General features: G+C 36.1%; 1 protein-coding gene across 2 annotated transcripts in view; it reads left to right on the top strand.

Annotated features, from left to right (window-relative positions):
- Positions 1–17,996, top strand: part of LOC113106379 (adhesion G protein-coupled receptor L3-like) — a 192,357-nt gene that overhangs the window by 97,783 nt on the left and 76,578 nt on the right. For both annotated transcript variants that reach the window (XM_026268245.1, XM_026268244.1), the window contains exon 3: positions 722–935. In XM_026268245.1, coding sequence (XP_026124030.1) covers positions 722–935 — 214 coding nt within the window. The remainder of the gene's footprint in view (positions 1–721; positions 936–17,996) is intronic.

The raw sequence follows: 17,996 nt of genomic DNA, 5'->3' as shown, positions 1-17,996 counted from the left end.
AGCGAACCTCCAGATCCACACAGAAACACTCCAGTGACCACAGAATCAAGGTTTTACTGTCCCCTGAGCTGAACCCGTGGGCTTGAGCTGAACACAAGCTGAGCTTTAGTCCATCAGCTGGGACTAAACACTCTGATCTGGACAGATTTACAGCAGAGAAACAACCTTAGATCCTGTTATATGTGTTTCACTGAAGGATTCTCTGAACTGTTGTGCAATGCAGGGTTTCACACAATTATGTATTTCTTATTCACTAATTATCTGCAATATGGTTTAACTTGCATTGAAATATGTTTCCCCCCTCTTGTTTATTTAAATTTAAATGAAGTTTAAAGTTTATTATAGAATGTGCTTTATTCTCATTAATTTTATTTTATATTCATTAATGCTATTTGGCATGTGCAAAAATTGTAATTTATAATTCTAATATTGTAAAACCCAAATTGATCTACCACTAAAATGTACAAGCTTTTTATTTATTTATTTATTTAGTTCACTTGTGGACTATATTCCAATCATCTAGTTTGTCACAGCTTTCGTATCTCATTCACATGGTGCATCAATACATCATACATTTTTGTGTGTTTTCTTAAATTCCCTGTGTAACTGGTCACTTGCAGGATTGATTTTATCTCTTAATTTTTGCTCAGTTCTGATGATAAAGAGCATGTAGCTTTTATTTTATTGTATTTTATTGATTGTCTCCTCTCTCTTTCTGTAGCATTCAGTCGTGCACCGGTGCCCATGGCGGTTGTTCGGCGGGAGTTGTCCTGTGAAAGTTACCCGATCGAGCTGCGCTGTCCCGGGACGGACGTCATCATGATCGAGAGTGCAAATTACGGCCGAACTGATGACAAAATCTGTGATGCTGACCCCGCTCAGATGGAGAACACACGCTGTTATTTACCTGATGCGTACAAGATCATGAGCCAGAGGTAAGACGCACAAGCACAATTAAACCAAAAACCAGTGGTGGACAGTAACGGAGTAGCTTTACTTCGTTACTGTACTTAAGTACATTTTTCAAGTATCTGTACTTTACAGGAGTAGTTTTATTTTGAATAACTTTTACTTTTACTTAACTACATTCCAAAGCATAAAATCGTACTTTTTACTTCACTACATTTCATAAAGCATATCGTTACTCCCTATAATATATCACGTGCTCCGACACGCAGAAACGGTGTCTGATTCATCATGAACGCACTGAGTCTTTTCAAAATAAACTTTTAAATCGGATCGCAAATCGCACCAAACGATTCGTTTACGAATTAGAATGATCCGATTGCAGCTGTTCTGGAGTCGACCACTCACTGATTCAAATGAACCGTTTAGTGCGAGTCTCCAGAAGTAAGAACCGGGAGATCTTGTGAGCGCGCATGCGTCTGATGTTGCTAAAAGTAAGTTATTAATGTCGAAATTTAGGATTGATTATAGGTCAAATTGTCAGTTGTTTGGGAACTAAATCCGCTGTAAAGAGTGATCTATTTAAGCCCACTGAAATGCTCGAGTGCAGAGGATGCAGACACATCAATCAGCGTCTCTGTGTTTTAGGTTAAAAAAAACAACAACTTTAACCTAACACAGATTATATAAAATAACTCGTGCATGTTCAAATTCCCCGATGCCATAATATTAACAGTTTTATTAAAATGCTACCATGTCCTATGTGACGTCTGTTTTTATATTGTTTATCTACAGTAACGTTATACATATGTATATTGTTTGGATTAACTAGACGAGTAGACAGACATGAATGTTTATTCATAACCGTACTGAAAATAAGTAAATATTGTTAGCTTATAATGCTAACTGTCTACCTAAAAAGGTTGCTGGTGCTAAATTGAGGTAATTTTTTATAAATAATTTCCAAGTATTTTTATTCAACCATCTATATATATATATATATATATATATATATAGATATAGATATAGATATAGATATAGATATAGATAGATAGCTATAGAGAGAGAGAGAGAGAGAGAGAGAGAGAGAGAGAGATCATGTCATATATTACTGTGATGTTCTGTAAAACAACAAACTTTAAAATACTTTGTTCTTACTGGTGAAAATCAGATGGTCATCTCTGTTTTCTCTCAGGTTCATCACAGTGTAAGCTTCACAGTGAACATTACTCTCGCCAGTGTAGTCCATATCAACAACAAAAATATATCTTGACTCCATATAGTGGTTATTTTGGAAAAAATCCAAAATATTTTGATATTTGGTATTTTGAGCAGTAGGATTATAAAAAAAAAAAAAAAAAGTTCTAATATAAAATTAAATTAAGTAGCCTATATAAAATTTCAAACATCTATCTTTCGGTACTTTTTTACTTAAGTACATAAAAAATTGAGTACTTTTGTACTTTCACTTGAGTAAAATTGTAAAAGGAGTACTTTTACTTTTACTGGAGTAATATTTTACTATACTTATCTTTACTTTTACTCAAGTACTTGATTTGTGTACTTCGTCCACCACTGCCAAAAACATACTTTATACACTACCAGTCAAGAGTTTGTAAAAGTTTAGATTTTTGAGTTTATGCTAACCTGTATTTATTTGATCAAAAATGCAGGACAAAAACAACAACATTGTGAACAATATCTTAAATATTATATTATATGATATATTAATGTGTTTCCACAAAAATGACAAAATTGAATGCATCCTGTTTCTGTGTGCTACTTATATAGCTTGCACTTTCTTACCCAGCAACTTATCAAAGTACAATTACACAGTACCTCTGCTCCCCCTCGGAGCAATCTGGGTTTAAGCGCACCACTCAAGAGCTCAGTGATGTAGGTAATAAGATATAGGATACCTTAGCAGTCCATAGGTCCATGAATCAAGCCTTCAGGGGTTTGAACCAACAACCTTTGGATTAGCTGCCGCTGCACCGCATGCTGTGTGTGTGATACACTGATGCAGATTTGGCTTATTAAAGCCTGATGTGCTGCTCTCTCTTTTGGCTGCCGTTTTCCCGGCCCTCCCTATCATTTTCCTCAGCATTTTATGAAGCCTGACACTCATCACACCTCGGTGGAGTGGAAGAGTCAGACAGCCCTGGAATCATAGCATAGTGTGTCTGTAATTGTTCCTGGGTGTATTCTCCATTCTGTTGCTGAAATAAATTAAAGCAGCTGCTCAGCCACACAGCATGGTAACAAACAGTAACCGTGTCCATCTAGTGCAGAACAATGACAGTATTCTCTACAGCAAACCCCAAACCTCACATACATAATCTTGTTAAGTGTGGGGAATTCAAATGGAGAAGATTTCAGTAGGTCTGATAGAGTTTGATTTGGGTGTCTTAGAGTTTTGGTAATACTGTAGGGCTTCATTAGATAATAATACAGTATTAGTTTCAGTAGAGTGTGTCAAGCAGAATTTTGAATATGTCATGTAGAGTTACAGTAGAATTTGTCATGTGGAGTTTCAGAAGAATGCCACATAGAGTTCTGTAGAATGTGTCACAGAGTCTCAGTAGAGGGTCATGTCGAATTTTAGTAGAACGTATCACAGATTTTCAGTTGCAGTGTGTCAGATAGTTCCTTCAGAATGAGTTTCAGTAGAATGTCACATAGTTTAATTAGAATGTCACTGTAACAAATTAAATCAAACCTTCATAATAATCAGGAAGAATGAGGCGGGAATGGGCAGACAATCAAATTATATTTTAATGACAAAAACAGCGCGTCAGCTCCTCACGGACGACTGATGCGCACAAATAAAACCAAACACAACTAAAACCCAGGCCTGGTCCTCTCTCGTCCTTCACTGTCGTCGCTCCAGTTTTATATCCTTCCATCTCCTCCGTGGGACTCGAGACCGGTGGGTCGAGCAGGTGACGCTCATCTCCAATCACTCCACCGTGGCCCTATCCCGCCCCACTCATCAAATACCCCCATCGCCCCTCGCAGGCCAGGGGGTACCCACAAGACTGCGCTCTACTTTCCCCACCCCCGCCATCCCTCCAGGGGGAACCGCACACGGTGACCTGCGGGAACTTGGGGGTAGGACAGACGAGGCAAGAGAAAAGGAGATGGAAGGAGGAGCGACAGAGACGAGAGAGGGGAGAGAGGAGGAAAAATTCCGGTTCCCAGACGAACTGCTGCTCGGTCCTCCACCAGCTGGTTGATCTCCTTCGAGGTGCCTGGTTGGCCCTCGGCGGACGGCACGACACTCCTTCGCTGCCCGGTGGACGGTGACGGCTCCTCCGGTTTTGGGCAGCGGGCAGGAGTCCCCCTTTCCCTGCTCCTCCCCATTCTTGGTGGATGGCAGCAGGCTCCGGCCCCCTGGCGAACGGTGCCGACTCCTCCGCTCCCTCATGGATGGCAGCCGCCCCTCCACATCAAGGGTGGCCAGCAGCGAGCTCGTCCGTCCCCGGCAACTCACTCCAGCCCAGCGCCTCGAGCGTACATGGTGGCACACTTCCTTGCCTGCTCGATGGCACAGCGGATTCACCACAGTGGCGAGGGATCTTCAGCAGCACGTCCATCCTTCTCCTGGGCTTCGGCACCACTGTAATGATAAAAGCTTCATAATTATCGGGAAGAAGGAGGCGGGAACCGGCGGACAATCAAATAAAGACTTTAATGACAAAATAAACACAAAACAGTGCAACAGCCCCTCGCGGACTACTGTCGCACACAAATAAAAAGCAAACACAAACTAAAGCCCAGGCCTGGTCCTCTCTCATCCTACACTGTCGTCTCTCCAGTCTTATATCCTTCCATCTCCTCCATGGGACTCGAGACCGGTAGGTCAAGCAGGTGTCGCTCATCTCCAATCACTCCACCGGCCTCACCTCGTTCCCACGGCTCTCGGCCCCACCTCACTTGTCACAGTCACTTCATGAGTTAACATTAACATATAATAAACTGAGTGAAACTGGACTTGCTTCCGGCTTTGCTACCGTTCGGACGTTCTAGCTTACTGCTCTGCGCTTTGCTTCTTATTTCTGTACTTTTCTCTGGTACTCAAATGGTTCAGATCATACTTAGAAGGGAGAGGCTATTATGTGAGTATAGGAGAGCATAAGTCTAAGTGGACGTCCGTGACATGCGGAGTCCCACAAGGCTCAATTCTTGCACCACTCTTGTTTAGCCTGTATATGCTTCCACTAAGTCAAATAATGAGAAAGAACCAAATTGCCTACCACAGCTATGCTGATGATACCCAGATTTACCTAGCCTTATCTCCAAATGACTACAGCCCCATTGACTCCCTCTGCCATTGCATTGACGAAATTAATAGTTGGATGTGCCAGAACTATCTTCAGTTAAATAAGGAAAAAACTGAAGTCATTGCATTTGGAAACAAAGATGAAGTGTTCAAGGTGAATGCATACCTTGACTCTAGGGGTCAAACAACTAAAAATCAAGTCAGGAATCTTGGTGTGATTCTGGAGACAGACCTTAGTTTCAGTAGTCATGTCAAAGCAGTAACTAAATCAGCATACTATCATTTAAAAAAACATTGCAAGAATTAGATGTTTTGTTTCCAGTCAAGACTTGGAGAAACTTGTTCATGCCTTTATCACCAGCAGGGTGGACTATTGTAATGGGCTCCTCACTGACCTTCCAAAAAATGAAATACCAAGGGTTCACACAAAACACTTTTTTATTTTTTTATAAGGAATCGTATTTTTAGCCCCCTTAGTCATAGATACATTCTGATCATTCAAAATTATATGAATACTTTCATTAGGATACTATAGATACTTTCATTATACTTCTGCATAATTTTAACATTTGAAAATGGCTTATCTTACTGCACTCTCCCCTATAAGTATTATACATTAAATCTAATATTTTACAGCACAAATCTATGTTATATACTAATAAACATCTCATTTAGAACATTTATATTATTTCTTAACTATTTATAGGCCTACTATAAATATGGTTTTAATCAAATGTGTTATATATTACTAGCATCAAGACAAGTGATTATAATGGGAGATATACTTAAATACAAGAATTAAAGTGTGACAAACTGCTAAATATTCTAAGTGATGATTTACCTGCTAGTTTGCAGGAGATTTGTATTCATGTTTTTCAGTGTTGAACTGCCTTTAGCAGACTCCCTTTGCTCCTTCGCTCCTTCTCTCTCTGTCTTCTTTTTTTGTGAAGATTTTTGTGACAACAATAGTGAATTTTATTCATTATTATTTTTGTAAAGGGACAATCTACATTAATTAACATGAGTAAACAAGTCTTACTTTGTAAATGTGCCAGATTTAGTCAGGCTAATTTTCATCTGAAGTCCCTGCCAGGTTGATGGTAAGAACTAGCCTATAATCCACAAACACACAAGGCAGAAACAAACAAACATATTTCAAAAACCAGAATAAAAAAAAAAAAAATATATATATATATATATATATATATATATATATATATATATATATATATATATATATATATATATATATATATATATATATGCAAAAATGAATCCAAACATTAATGTTTTCTTTTTTTTAACTAATTCATAAATTAACAATTGCCATTTTATTTCCTTTTTTTAAATTGTACTTTGCTCAATTGTGTCTTCAGAAATTGATCATTTGAAAAAATAAATTCGAAACAATTTTCACTTTTTTCTATTTTTTATTTTTTTTAATCTTACAGTATGCGCTGTGGGCTGTACCATCAGCACGGGGGTGTGCCGCAGACTGTTTCACAAACACTTAACGTGGCTAAATGTATCCTAATAAAACAGTGACACTGGAGGACACACCTTATTAATAATAAACATATATGCTACTATTTACAGACAAGCAGAATAGCCCAGAATATGGAAGCAAATTATGCTAAAATGCACATTGTGTGTCAGAATATGAATGCAAGTTTCACGTGAAGCAATTTCTTCGCATAGAAAATTGTGCCACACACACATAATGACCAGAGTCATTGACTAAAGATTTATCCATAAACATCAGTCACAGAAATCCGTTTATATCTCTGTGTAATGTTTGAACTGTAAAAGCTACATTTGATTATAAATGTTCATAAAATATTTGCATATCGTTTTTTTCAGCAGGCAACAAAACATTATCTGCACGCTAATAACATAGGCCTACCTGTACATTTATCTAAACAATTATCTTTTTTTTTTCTATACTTCTATTTAAATTTTTTTATTCCTTTTATATATATATATATATATATATATATATATATATATATATATATATATATATATATATATATATATATATATATATATATATATATATATTAGTGTTATATTACATCCCTACTGTGTTATTCCTATGTATGTCTGCACTGTGTTGTACTTTCTTCTACACTGGAAGCTTCTGTCGTTGAGTCAAATTCCTTGTATGTGTAAACATACTTGGTAATAAAGCTGTTTTTCTGATTCTGATTATCACAAATTATGTAACTTGGCGGCAGCTGATGCCACTGCTACTTCCAAAGTCCCGCAAGTCTGTGGCAGGCAGCAACGGCCGTGGCCATGGAAAGTGTCAGCAGAGCATAGCAAATTACTATAGGCTATAATGTTTTTCAAATGTAGATTTTACAGTTCAAACATAACCCTGACGAGATATAGCCTATGTAGACAGATTTCCGTGGCTGGTGTTTATGAATAAAGCTTTAGCCTATGTTAATAATGTTTAGTGAGTTTGGTCATTTAAAAACTGTTTAATGCATAAGCCACGTTAAACATTTTCCATTGGAGGAAAACCTTAACGCATAATTGAACATGTTGTGTTCTAATTCTGGACTCGCCTGCTTGTCTGTAGCATGTTTACTGAATTCGGTCTTTTAAAAACACACTGTTAATGCATTAAGCCACGTTATGCATTTTAGAATGTTCCCCAATGGTTATGTGTGTGTGTGTGTTTGTGTGTGTATGGTAGATAGTTTTCTATGGGAGGAAATCGCTTCACGTTAAACTTGTGTATTGCGTTCACATTCTTGGCTCTTCTGCTTGTGTGTAAAAAGTAGCCTATGTTTTATAAATGAGTTGTATGTTTTGCTCTTTTAATCACTGTCTTAATGCATTAAGGCTTAAGCCATAGCATTCTTGTTTCCAAAGGGAAGAAAACAAACACTTAACTTGAGACTTTGCTTGTCGATTTCATATTACGGTCACATTTGCTTACCAGTAGGTGCAAGGCAATATAGTTCACTACATTAATAAGGTGTATAGCGAATTTAGTGGTATTTTTACAACATCTTCTACCATTAAGCTTATGAAGGATAACAGTTTAGTGAGTAGAATGCATATTGTTATTTGTTTCCTGTACCTATACATTATTAAGACATTGTATTAATAAATATACAAAGTTTGGGCTTTTTAATTTATACCACTGTCTTGTCTTCGTTCATTGAGGCACATATTTACTTTAGGTCTTCAGTGGGGCACAAAACACATAATGTGCATTTTATCTAAATGTGCTTTCTGCTTGTCTGTGAATAGTAGGCTATTTGTTTATTATTAAGAAGTTGTGTATTTACATTTCACTGCTGGTTATATATGCTGTATATAATCCTGTATGTGACAAATAAAATATTCAATCTTGAATCACTGTTTTAAGCCAAATTAAGCATTTGTGAAACAGTCTGCGCCCAGGTGGAAGGGTTTTTGACTTTTGGCGGGGCAGGCTGGAAGCCCGCAGTGTTGCCAACTTAGCCATTTTGTTGCTAGATTTGGCAATTCCTCAGGCCTAGTCCACAATATTGGATTGTTCTGGAGAATCCTAAAACGATTTGATGATTTGAAAATCCAGTCTCGTTGTTTGGACAGGGAATAAAAGTGGTCTGTTATGGCAAAGGAGCGAACCTAATGCTTAAAGACTAGAATAAATGAAGGTAAGGCTGCTTTGAATATTTATAGGGGTTCTCTCTTGTGCTGGTTGGATAGATGGTGTAATTACTGATGATGGACTGGCCGTGTTAATTATCTGCACATGCCGAAATTTGTTAATGACACATCACATAAAGTTTCAGTAGAATATATCATGTAGAGTTTTATTAGAATGTGTCATGAAGAGTTTCAGTAGAAGGCACAGTTTCAGAGTATGTTGTAGAATAACATTATAACATGTAGGAAATTTAGAATGTATTATAGATTTTCAGTAGATTTTTTCACAGATTCAGTATAATGTTATGTAAAGTTTCAGTAGAATATGTCACAAAGAGTTTCAGTATAATATATCGTAGAGTTTTATTAGACTTTCATGTAGAGTTTCAGTAGAATGCATTAGGTACAGTTTTAGAATATGTTGTAGAATAACATAGTATTTATGAGTTTTAGAATGTATCATATATTTTCAGTAGATTATGTCAGTTTCAGTATAATATTATGTAAAGTTGCAGTAGAATGTGTCATGTAGAGTTTCAGTATTGTCAGTTTCAGTATAGGGTCACACAGCATTTCAGTAGAATATGTCACAAAGAGTTTCAGTTGGATGTTTCACATAGAGTTTGGGTTGAATATGCCAAGTAGAGTTTTAGTAGAATGTGTCACATGGAGTTTCAGTAGAATGTGTCATGTAAAGTTTCATTAGAATGTATAATGTAGCATTTCAGTAGAATGTACCACATAGAGTTCCAGTTGTCTATTTCATGTTTCAGTAGAATGTGTCATGTAGAGTTTAAGTAGAATTCATCATGTAGAATTTCGGTAGGATTTCATGAAGAGTTTTAGTAGAATATGTCATAAGATAATTATAAACTTTATTGTCCCAAGGGAAATTTGTATTGTACACATACAATACATTATCTGCTATTCAATACAAATAACATACTACACACATATACTATGTACAGCGACCCATCACTGCCCTACCCACAATGTACAGTGAACAACTAAATTGCACCCTACCTATCGTGCAACACACCTTTAATTACCATAATCATATATAGTTACACACACCAAATGGAGGAGGGGAAAAAATATATAACTGTTGACATCTAGCTTATAATTTAAAGCTTAAAAATACAATGGGACAAAGGAGTACTTATAATGGTTCAGCCTACACTGAGGAACTCCGAAACATCTTCCAAAGGAAAGAAGTTAGTACTCAGAGTGAAGGACATGAGTGGGATCTGTAATATTTTTTGATCTTTTTTAGCTGAGTAATTATATGGAATTTCAGTAGAATGTGCAGTGTCAGTTGAATATGTCATGTAGAGTTTCGATAGAATATGTCATGTAGAGTTTCGGTAGAATATGTCATGTAGAGTTTCGGTAAAATATGTCATGTAGAGTTTCGATAGAATATGTCATGTAGAGTTTCGGTAGAATATGTCATGTAGAGTTTCAATAGAATATGTCATGTAGAGTTTCGGTAAAATATGTCATGTAGAGTTTCGATAGAATATGTCATGTAGAGTTTCGGTAGAATATGTCATGTAGAGTTTCGATAGAATATGTCATGTAGAGTTTCAGTAGAATATGTCATGTAGAGTTTCAGTAGAATATTTCATGTAGAGTTTCAGAAGACTCCATCACATGGAGTTTCAATAGAATGTGTCATTTAGAGTTTCAGTAGAATACGTTGTGGAGTTTCAGTAGAATGTGTCACGTAGAGTTTCAGTAGAATGTGTGATGTAGAGATTCAGTAGAATATGTTGTGGAGTTTCAGTAGAACATTTCATGTAGAGTTATAGTAGAATGCATCATGTGGAGTTTCAGTAGAAAGTGTCACATAGTTTCAGTAGAATATGTCATGTAGAGTTTCTGTATAATGTGTATTGTAAAGTTTCAGTAAAATGTCTTATGTAAAGTAGAGTGATACATAAAAAAATCTAATAAATATCAAGAGTAACAAATCACAAAGCTTATTGCTTGTTAAAATCAAAGAATTGAAATTGTCAACCCTGACTTAGTGAAGCGTGTGTTGAGTTGTTGAGGAGAATCCTGTAGCATGAGCTGCTCTTCTGTGTCTTCAGCCTTATTAACATGTGCAGAGACGAGAGGAGGCAAAGCTCTCCTCCAGAGACAAAACAAACTCAAATGCTTCCATCCCACTTAGCCTTTAAGCCTATTAGACAGAAGACAAGAGGAAAATCCAAACAGAGAAAGAGAGAGAGCACGTATTAAATTTATCATACTTTCATTTCACAATCACAACACCATACAAGTAATGCAAGTCACTGAGCAATCAGAGAAATGTTACAGAAAATTTACTTAAAATCTACTAATATATATATGGCTGTTCCTTTTGCAGTTATACATTTTGTCATATAATATTTCTAAATTGTGTCATTAATTTTCCGCTATGGTTGCACAGTTCTAAATTTTGTCATGCCGGTATGGAACTGAATTGAATTTTTGAAAAATGCAACAGCTGGCGATGCATGTTTCTCAGACCAGACATACTCACTCACATGTCAGGTCTGGTGTCCTGTATAGTGCTGCTTTTGTCTCTCTCTCTGTCTGTTCATTGTCAAGCGCTTAAGATCAGATTTTTCAAGGTTTACGTAACAAACCACATTCTGAGGGCAGCGTTACTGTCCAGTGGAATTTCAAAATGAGCAAATAAGATTCTTCTGCTGCCCACATCTGTGTCATATTATTTTCTCTTTGTCTGTGGTTGTGTGCTCTGTAACTGGCAGAGGTCCTCGAGATCTGAACACACGGCTCTTGCTCGAGTAATCTGATAGCTCAATTCGGAAGCGCTACTCTTCATTGTGTGGAATTCTGCCCTCGTGGGAATAGATCTGCTTTTTCCGGGCCGCAAGCCACCTGTCTGCCCGTCATCTCACGAACACACACAGCTAATATCCAGAGGCAATAGCCATTTAAAAATAAATAAATAAAAAGGTTTTAAACCTGTTTTAAAATAAATGATTATATTTTAAATCAAAAATATATTTATTTTACAAATATGTATTTATTTTTATTAAGAGGCTTTTTTATGATCTACAGTAGGAGCACAGATGCAGTTTAAGGAGATGAACATTTTCAGGCTCAGCGTCACAAAAAACAGTTTTCTGAGAAACTATGAAAATCTGATAGATTTATATGCAGGTGTTCGAGATATTATTGAGTGATTCCTCACAGTTTTGATGTGTGTGTGTGTGTGTGTGTGGAATGCTGCTGTGAATTGCATCTCACATGATTTAAGTTGCTGAGGGAGGAAAGGTTTGCTATGAATATGATCTCTGTCTTCACTTATGATATTAAGGCTTTGTTGAATTTGAAGAAAACCGATTTCAGTCTAAGAATACTGGAAATCAAATATATATATATATATATATATATATATATATATATATATATATATATATATATATATATAATTCTGTAATCTTTGGTATGGTATTTATTAAAATCTTGAAACTGTTCAGTAGTTTCAGAGTTGTGAGCTGAAAATGGATTGTTAATCATCCTTTTAGCATAATTATTTTTAATATCTTTCATTACATTTTGTATGTTTATATTTTCTGTTTTCATTTTATTGTTATTTGCTTTAGTGATTCAAGTAATTTTGTAGTTTTAAATCTATGTAGTTTGTGTTAATTTTTCTTTCAGTTTTATTTATTTTATTTTATTTATTAGGATAAACTAAATAAAATGAGAATTATAATAGATTATAATACTATATATATTTTCAGTCAAAATTTATTTTAATTGATGTGACAATTTTTATTTATTTATTTATTTAGTTTAGTGATGTACAGTTTATTGCGAGTAATAAATTGGTGATATTTGGATCTCGTGTCACTGAAGGTGTGGTTATGAGTCCATATCATAAGAAAGATTGCTGGATCTCTAACTCTCTAACCTCTTCTGTATCATCAACACAAGGAAGACACAAGTGTAATACAATAGACTTTATTAACAAAAGAAAAACAGGAGTAAACCACAACTACTAAATGAATACCATAAATGAAATGGGAATAAAGTGCATAAAATGCAAGTGATTATGTTGGGTGTTGCAATGTCAGAGCTACATTATCTGGAAAGGTAAACTGTTGCTACTCTGAAAGAAATAAGGTGAAGAACCCTACTACGCATCAAACAAATACATGAAAGATTTGCTGTAAACTCCAATCAGATATATAATATCTAAAGTTAATTCGAAAAATCATATACTGATAATAACGAACATTGCCGAGGTCTCTGGATGAGGTTTGGATAAGTGATGTTTATGTTCTCTGTGGTCGAGTGAGCAGTCTGGTAGCGGTGACTTCATCCACTGGTTGTGCTGGATGAAAGGAGCAGGAATCTGTTTCGACAGACTTGGACATAAAGCTGATCTCCTGGACCACCAAAGGGTCCTGAAATCTGGAACACGCAGGTGTGGCCCTGAGCAGGTGCAGAAGGTCTTTAGCCTGGAACACGCAAGCAAAGGTTCCTTGAAGTGAAGGTCTGCTCGCCGGATCCTAACCTTGTTGCAGATGTCTGTGTGTCTTCTGCCTCTCTGGGCCAGAGACTCAATCAGCTTTGTCTCTCTAGGCTGAAGAATCAGGACGTGCTGCATCTGTTGTTGTCTCGCTCAGACTCTAAATGAAGTCTGAACGCTGCAGGCTCAGAACGTGCTTGTCTGTTGCTGTGTGTTGCTGCCTCCAAGCTGGAGACCCGGGACTTGTTATCTGTTTTTGCCTTTCCTCTCGGGACTCAGACTCAGTTTGGTTATCTGTTAGTGTCTCACCCTTGCAGGCCGGAGACTCAGAACGGTTGTGTCTGTCGCTGTCTCTTCCCTTTAGGGTTCAGAACGTCAGAACTGAGGTTGATCTGCTATTGTCTCACCCATGCAGTGCTCAGACACAGAACAGTGTATCTGTTAATGTCTTTTTCCAGTGCAGTGCTCAGACTCAGAATGGAGGATCTGTTGCAGTCTCTCTGGATGAAAGACTCATAACGTGTTCTGTTAGTGTCTCTCCCTGATAGGACTCAGACTCAGAACAAGGAGTGTGTTTTGGGAAGGTTCCTTTATCTCTTTCTGATGAGGAGGAGATTGCAATCTGGCACTTCTCCATTCGCAGGCTGTGATTGGCTGTTTCCATCAGAGTTGGGGGACACAGTGTTGCCCACCATTCTTTCCTCTTGTGGAACTTATTTGCATGGTCCAAACACACATTTACAAAAATGGCACTAAATCTTTACCAAAGCATTATTCACTTACCAAACCACAACCAGAGTACATTTGAGAGTGTTACGAACACATTAAGGCCAAACATGGTGGAAGAAGAAGACTTAACTGTCATGCATGCGTACATCTGTCCATTAACGGCTGAGTTTGTTTAACGATTTGCAAAAACCCTATAAGGCCTGTTAAGAGAGAGAAAGATTACAAACATATTTACAAATGACAATTATATTTAAACACATTACACACAAGTTTGAATAGAAATCACATTAAAGTATATTTTAATGTAAGTATAATGTGTTTGTCAGTACATTCAGCAGTATTTTAACCATATTTCAAAGACAATATAGGTAATTGTAATGATATTGCATATAAAATGTAATTAAATATAATTTAAGTATGACAGAAATAATCTATACTAATTGCATTTAATTATAATGGATTTTCATTTAATTGCAAGCAACATGCAATTAAGTGCAAATGCATTACATACATTTTACACATTCAGTATTTTGTTTTAAACCATATTTATGATTTTATAATAATATATTTTTTATCATTTTGGGGGAGGGATGTTCTCATTCAGAACAGTTAAATGGACAAACGGTTGTCTAATTAAAGATGACTTGTGTGTTTCCAGAAAAGAAAAAAAAAATAAACATAAATCTGATAAGCAGCAAATGTTTAAATTGGTCAATTTTTAGGTGTACATTACCAGATTAACATGACCTTTAACTGACTGAGTCACACAACTCTTGTTGTCATCTCCTTCATCCTCCTTCATCCCTCGCTGTGTTCACCTGTGCTAATACAGACACCACTTGTGCAAACATTCACACAAACCTGGGAGGCCAAAGCGTGACTTTTATACGCTTGTACAATCTCAGACATCCTTTCACACAAAACTCCTAAAACTGGAGAGTTTGTGTCCTGTGAAGAAGAACATTTCAATGATTTCCCTCAAATACAAACAAACAGCATCAGATACTACGTTCAAAAACCCAGCCACAGAAGTCTTGTGGATTTGGATATTTTTAAATAGAACTTTAACTGTATATTCATCCATCCATCCATTATGTGGCATGCACAAAATGTTGTTCAAGTCACACCGGGTTAGGACAGGTTGGGATATTATTCAGATATTAATGGTCAAGAATTGCATACTTGTTGTAAAATTCCACCTATTGATACAGTAGTGCTCAAATAGATTAAATCACCTTTTGAAAGTAATTTAACACTTGAAATGATTTAAAAAAACGAGTCTTTCAGTTCATTCAGTCATTTGCTGATTCATCCAGTAATGTAAGAAAGTCTAAAGTCTTTGAGTCATTGAATCATTCATTCATAGTCTTAAGAATCATGAGAGACCGTGACGTATATTTAAATTAATAAATAAATAAATACATAATACATTTTCCAAAATCGTGAAGCTCTGTTTTGCACAAAAGCAGCTCTTAAATGAGTTCTGCAGATTTTTGGTATCCAGCTGCAATTAAATGTGTTGCTAAAAGAGACTGAATTGATATCTGAATGTTTGAGTTCTTTTTTGTCTTTCTTTTTTTTTTTTTTCTTTTTTTTACCACATTTGAATCGAAACTGGGAATTGATCACAATCTATACAATTCAAACAAGATCACTGGTTATCAGCTTGCTGCTTCATGAAAGAAAGAAAGGAAGCTGTATTAAACCATTTCTGTATTAAGTATCTGAGTTGTCTTCGTTATACTACAGGAGGAAAGAAAACACACACACACACGGATAGAGTGGAGTTTTATCTGCACAGAATAAACAAATCACTACAGCAATAAAAGCAATTGGAAGTTGTGTGATTGCCTCTAGAGTTTTAGCCTTATTGCCCAAACACACACACATCTCTATTTTATCCCGAGTGCATGTAAAAGCTTTTTTCCTGTGGTTTTTCCTCCTCTTTAGAGGTTCAGGAACGGAGTGCTAAAACCCTGTTGTTTTTGTCAGGATTATTAGAGGTTCAAGCAACGCCAGATTCCTGCCCTCATCCACTTGCCCTGGACATATTTCCACAATATTAGATATGCATGTGTTTATTTGTTTTTGTAAAATCTTCCTTCTCTAGTCTTTTTGTGCCAGATCTGTAGTCGATTTGGCATGCACTTCGACTCGAGTGTGGAGTGTCCTTGTCAATAATCATTAAAAACATGTTGATGTTTGAATCTAACATGACTGCTAGAGGCCAGTAATGTAGTGCACGGCCTGTTTGAATAAAACAGCTCAAATATGTGAATGGAATTAGCTATTTGGGAAATACATGAAAAATCTTTCTATTCAAATGGTTGTAGTTTGAGCTTCATTTCACAACAAATATTGAATACATTTGCCTACTAGAATGATTTCTGAAGGATCATGTGACCCTGAAGACTGGAGTAATGATGCCATGTTCACAGAAATAAATTACATTTTATGATTCACACATAAAACAGTTATTTTAAATTGTAGGGGGGAAACAATAGTAATGTTTTAACTGTATCTTTAATCAAATAAATGCATCAAAGTGTTAAAGCTCAGACCTTCTTCATGCAGAAATGTCTTTCACAGAGATCTATCTGGAAATTAACATTCAGTTCCAAACATGTTGTCACCTACCACAGGTTAATGACAATTCACAGCGCATTTCATTTCTACAGTATAATGTAACATATTTTGTAGTGAAAAATTATTCAGTGAGAAAAAAACGCATGCTGTCATTCTTCATAAGTGGCGCAAAGTGCTTTCAGTCAAGAACTGTGCATATAAACACAATATCAGAGCACATGAAATACTCTCAGAGGTAGTAAAACTGCTTTATACCGATGGAGAGTCTTCTCGTCAAAATTGATTTTCTCTGTGTGATGGTATGCTTCGCTAATATCAGCCAGCGAGAGCATTTGAAATCAAAATGCATCTCTATCGCATGCTTTTATGCATCATATGCACACACACACACACACACACACACTGATCTCATCCTTTCATTCAGTCTTACATAGTTTTTCTGTCAACATGAAATTAAAATGGACTTTTTACCGTCTTAAACTCCCAGTGGCTTGATTTGTTGGACTGCTTATGATGTGTAGTTTGAGAGGCTTGTAACTTATTTTACGGTATCTCTTCTGCTCATCTGTGGCGTTTGTAATCACAGAAAATTAGTGGTGCGGAGATCATTTTGACTGCAATCTATATCTTCTAAATGCAAATTGTGTTGTTGTTTTGCAGCACATTAGCCTATGGAGGACCGTAATTCATACTGAAAGCCACAAAACTTATATTTCCATAAATTTAATGTGGACTTAAAATGTTCCTGAGTTCAGTCCAATTACTGCAATATTTCATCAGTCTCTAAACTGTGACTGTAGTTCTGCTCAAACTACCGGCCTCATTACTAACAATCTCTCTCTCTTCATCTATTTCATTTATTTTGTCTAATTTGCTCTAGTTATTTTGAGTTAATTACTAATTACTCTAATAATTTTCCATCTCATTACTGTAGAAAGAGTGCTACACATCAACAGTTTGATGATCAGTCTTCTTATTGTGTGTGTGTCTGTGAATGTTTGTTTGTGTTTGTAGTTGCATAAATATACTGTATCTATCAGATGATTGGGAAGTTAAATACACGATACGCTGATTAATTAACCAGAAAACTCTGAATAAATTACATATTGATATTTTATTAAAATATATTGATTTAAAAAATGCGCTTTAAAATAAGTTCCTTTAGTTAATGCATTAATTACCAGTGTACAAATCATATATGCATTTACAGATGCTCATTATTGCTCTTGTGTTAGTTAATACATTGACGTTAACTGGCAAATGTTCCTTATTCCTCATTCTTGATGTCAGTTAATTGATCTTTGTTAACAGTTAATATCAATCCAGCTGTTCATTGTTAATTAATATTAT

Source organism: Carassius auratus, chromosome 7 (assembly GCF_003368295.1).
Source record: "Carassius auratus strain Wakin chromosome 7, ASM336829v1, whole genome shotgun sequence".
Classification (NCBI taxonomy): domain Eukaryota; kingdom Metazoa; phylum Chordata; class Actinopteri; order Cypriniformes; family Cyprinidae; genus Carassius; species Carassius auratus.
The sequence above is the reverse complement of the archived record's forward strand: the minus strand, read 5'-3'. Positions and strand labels throughout refer to the sequence as shown.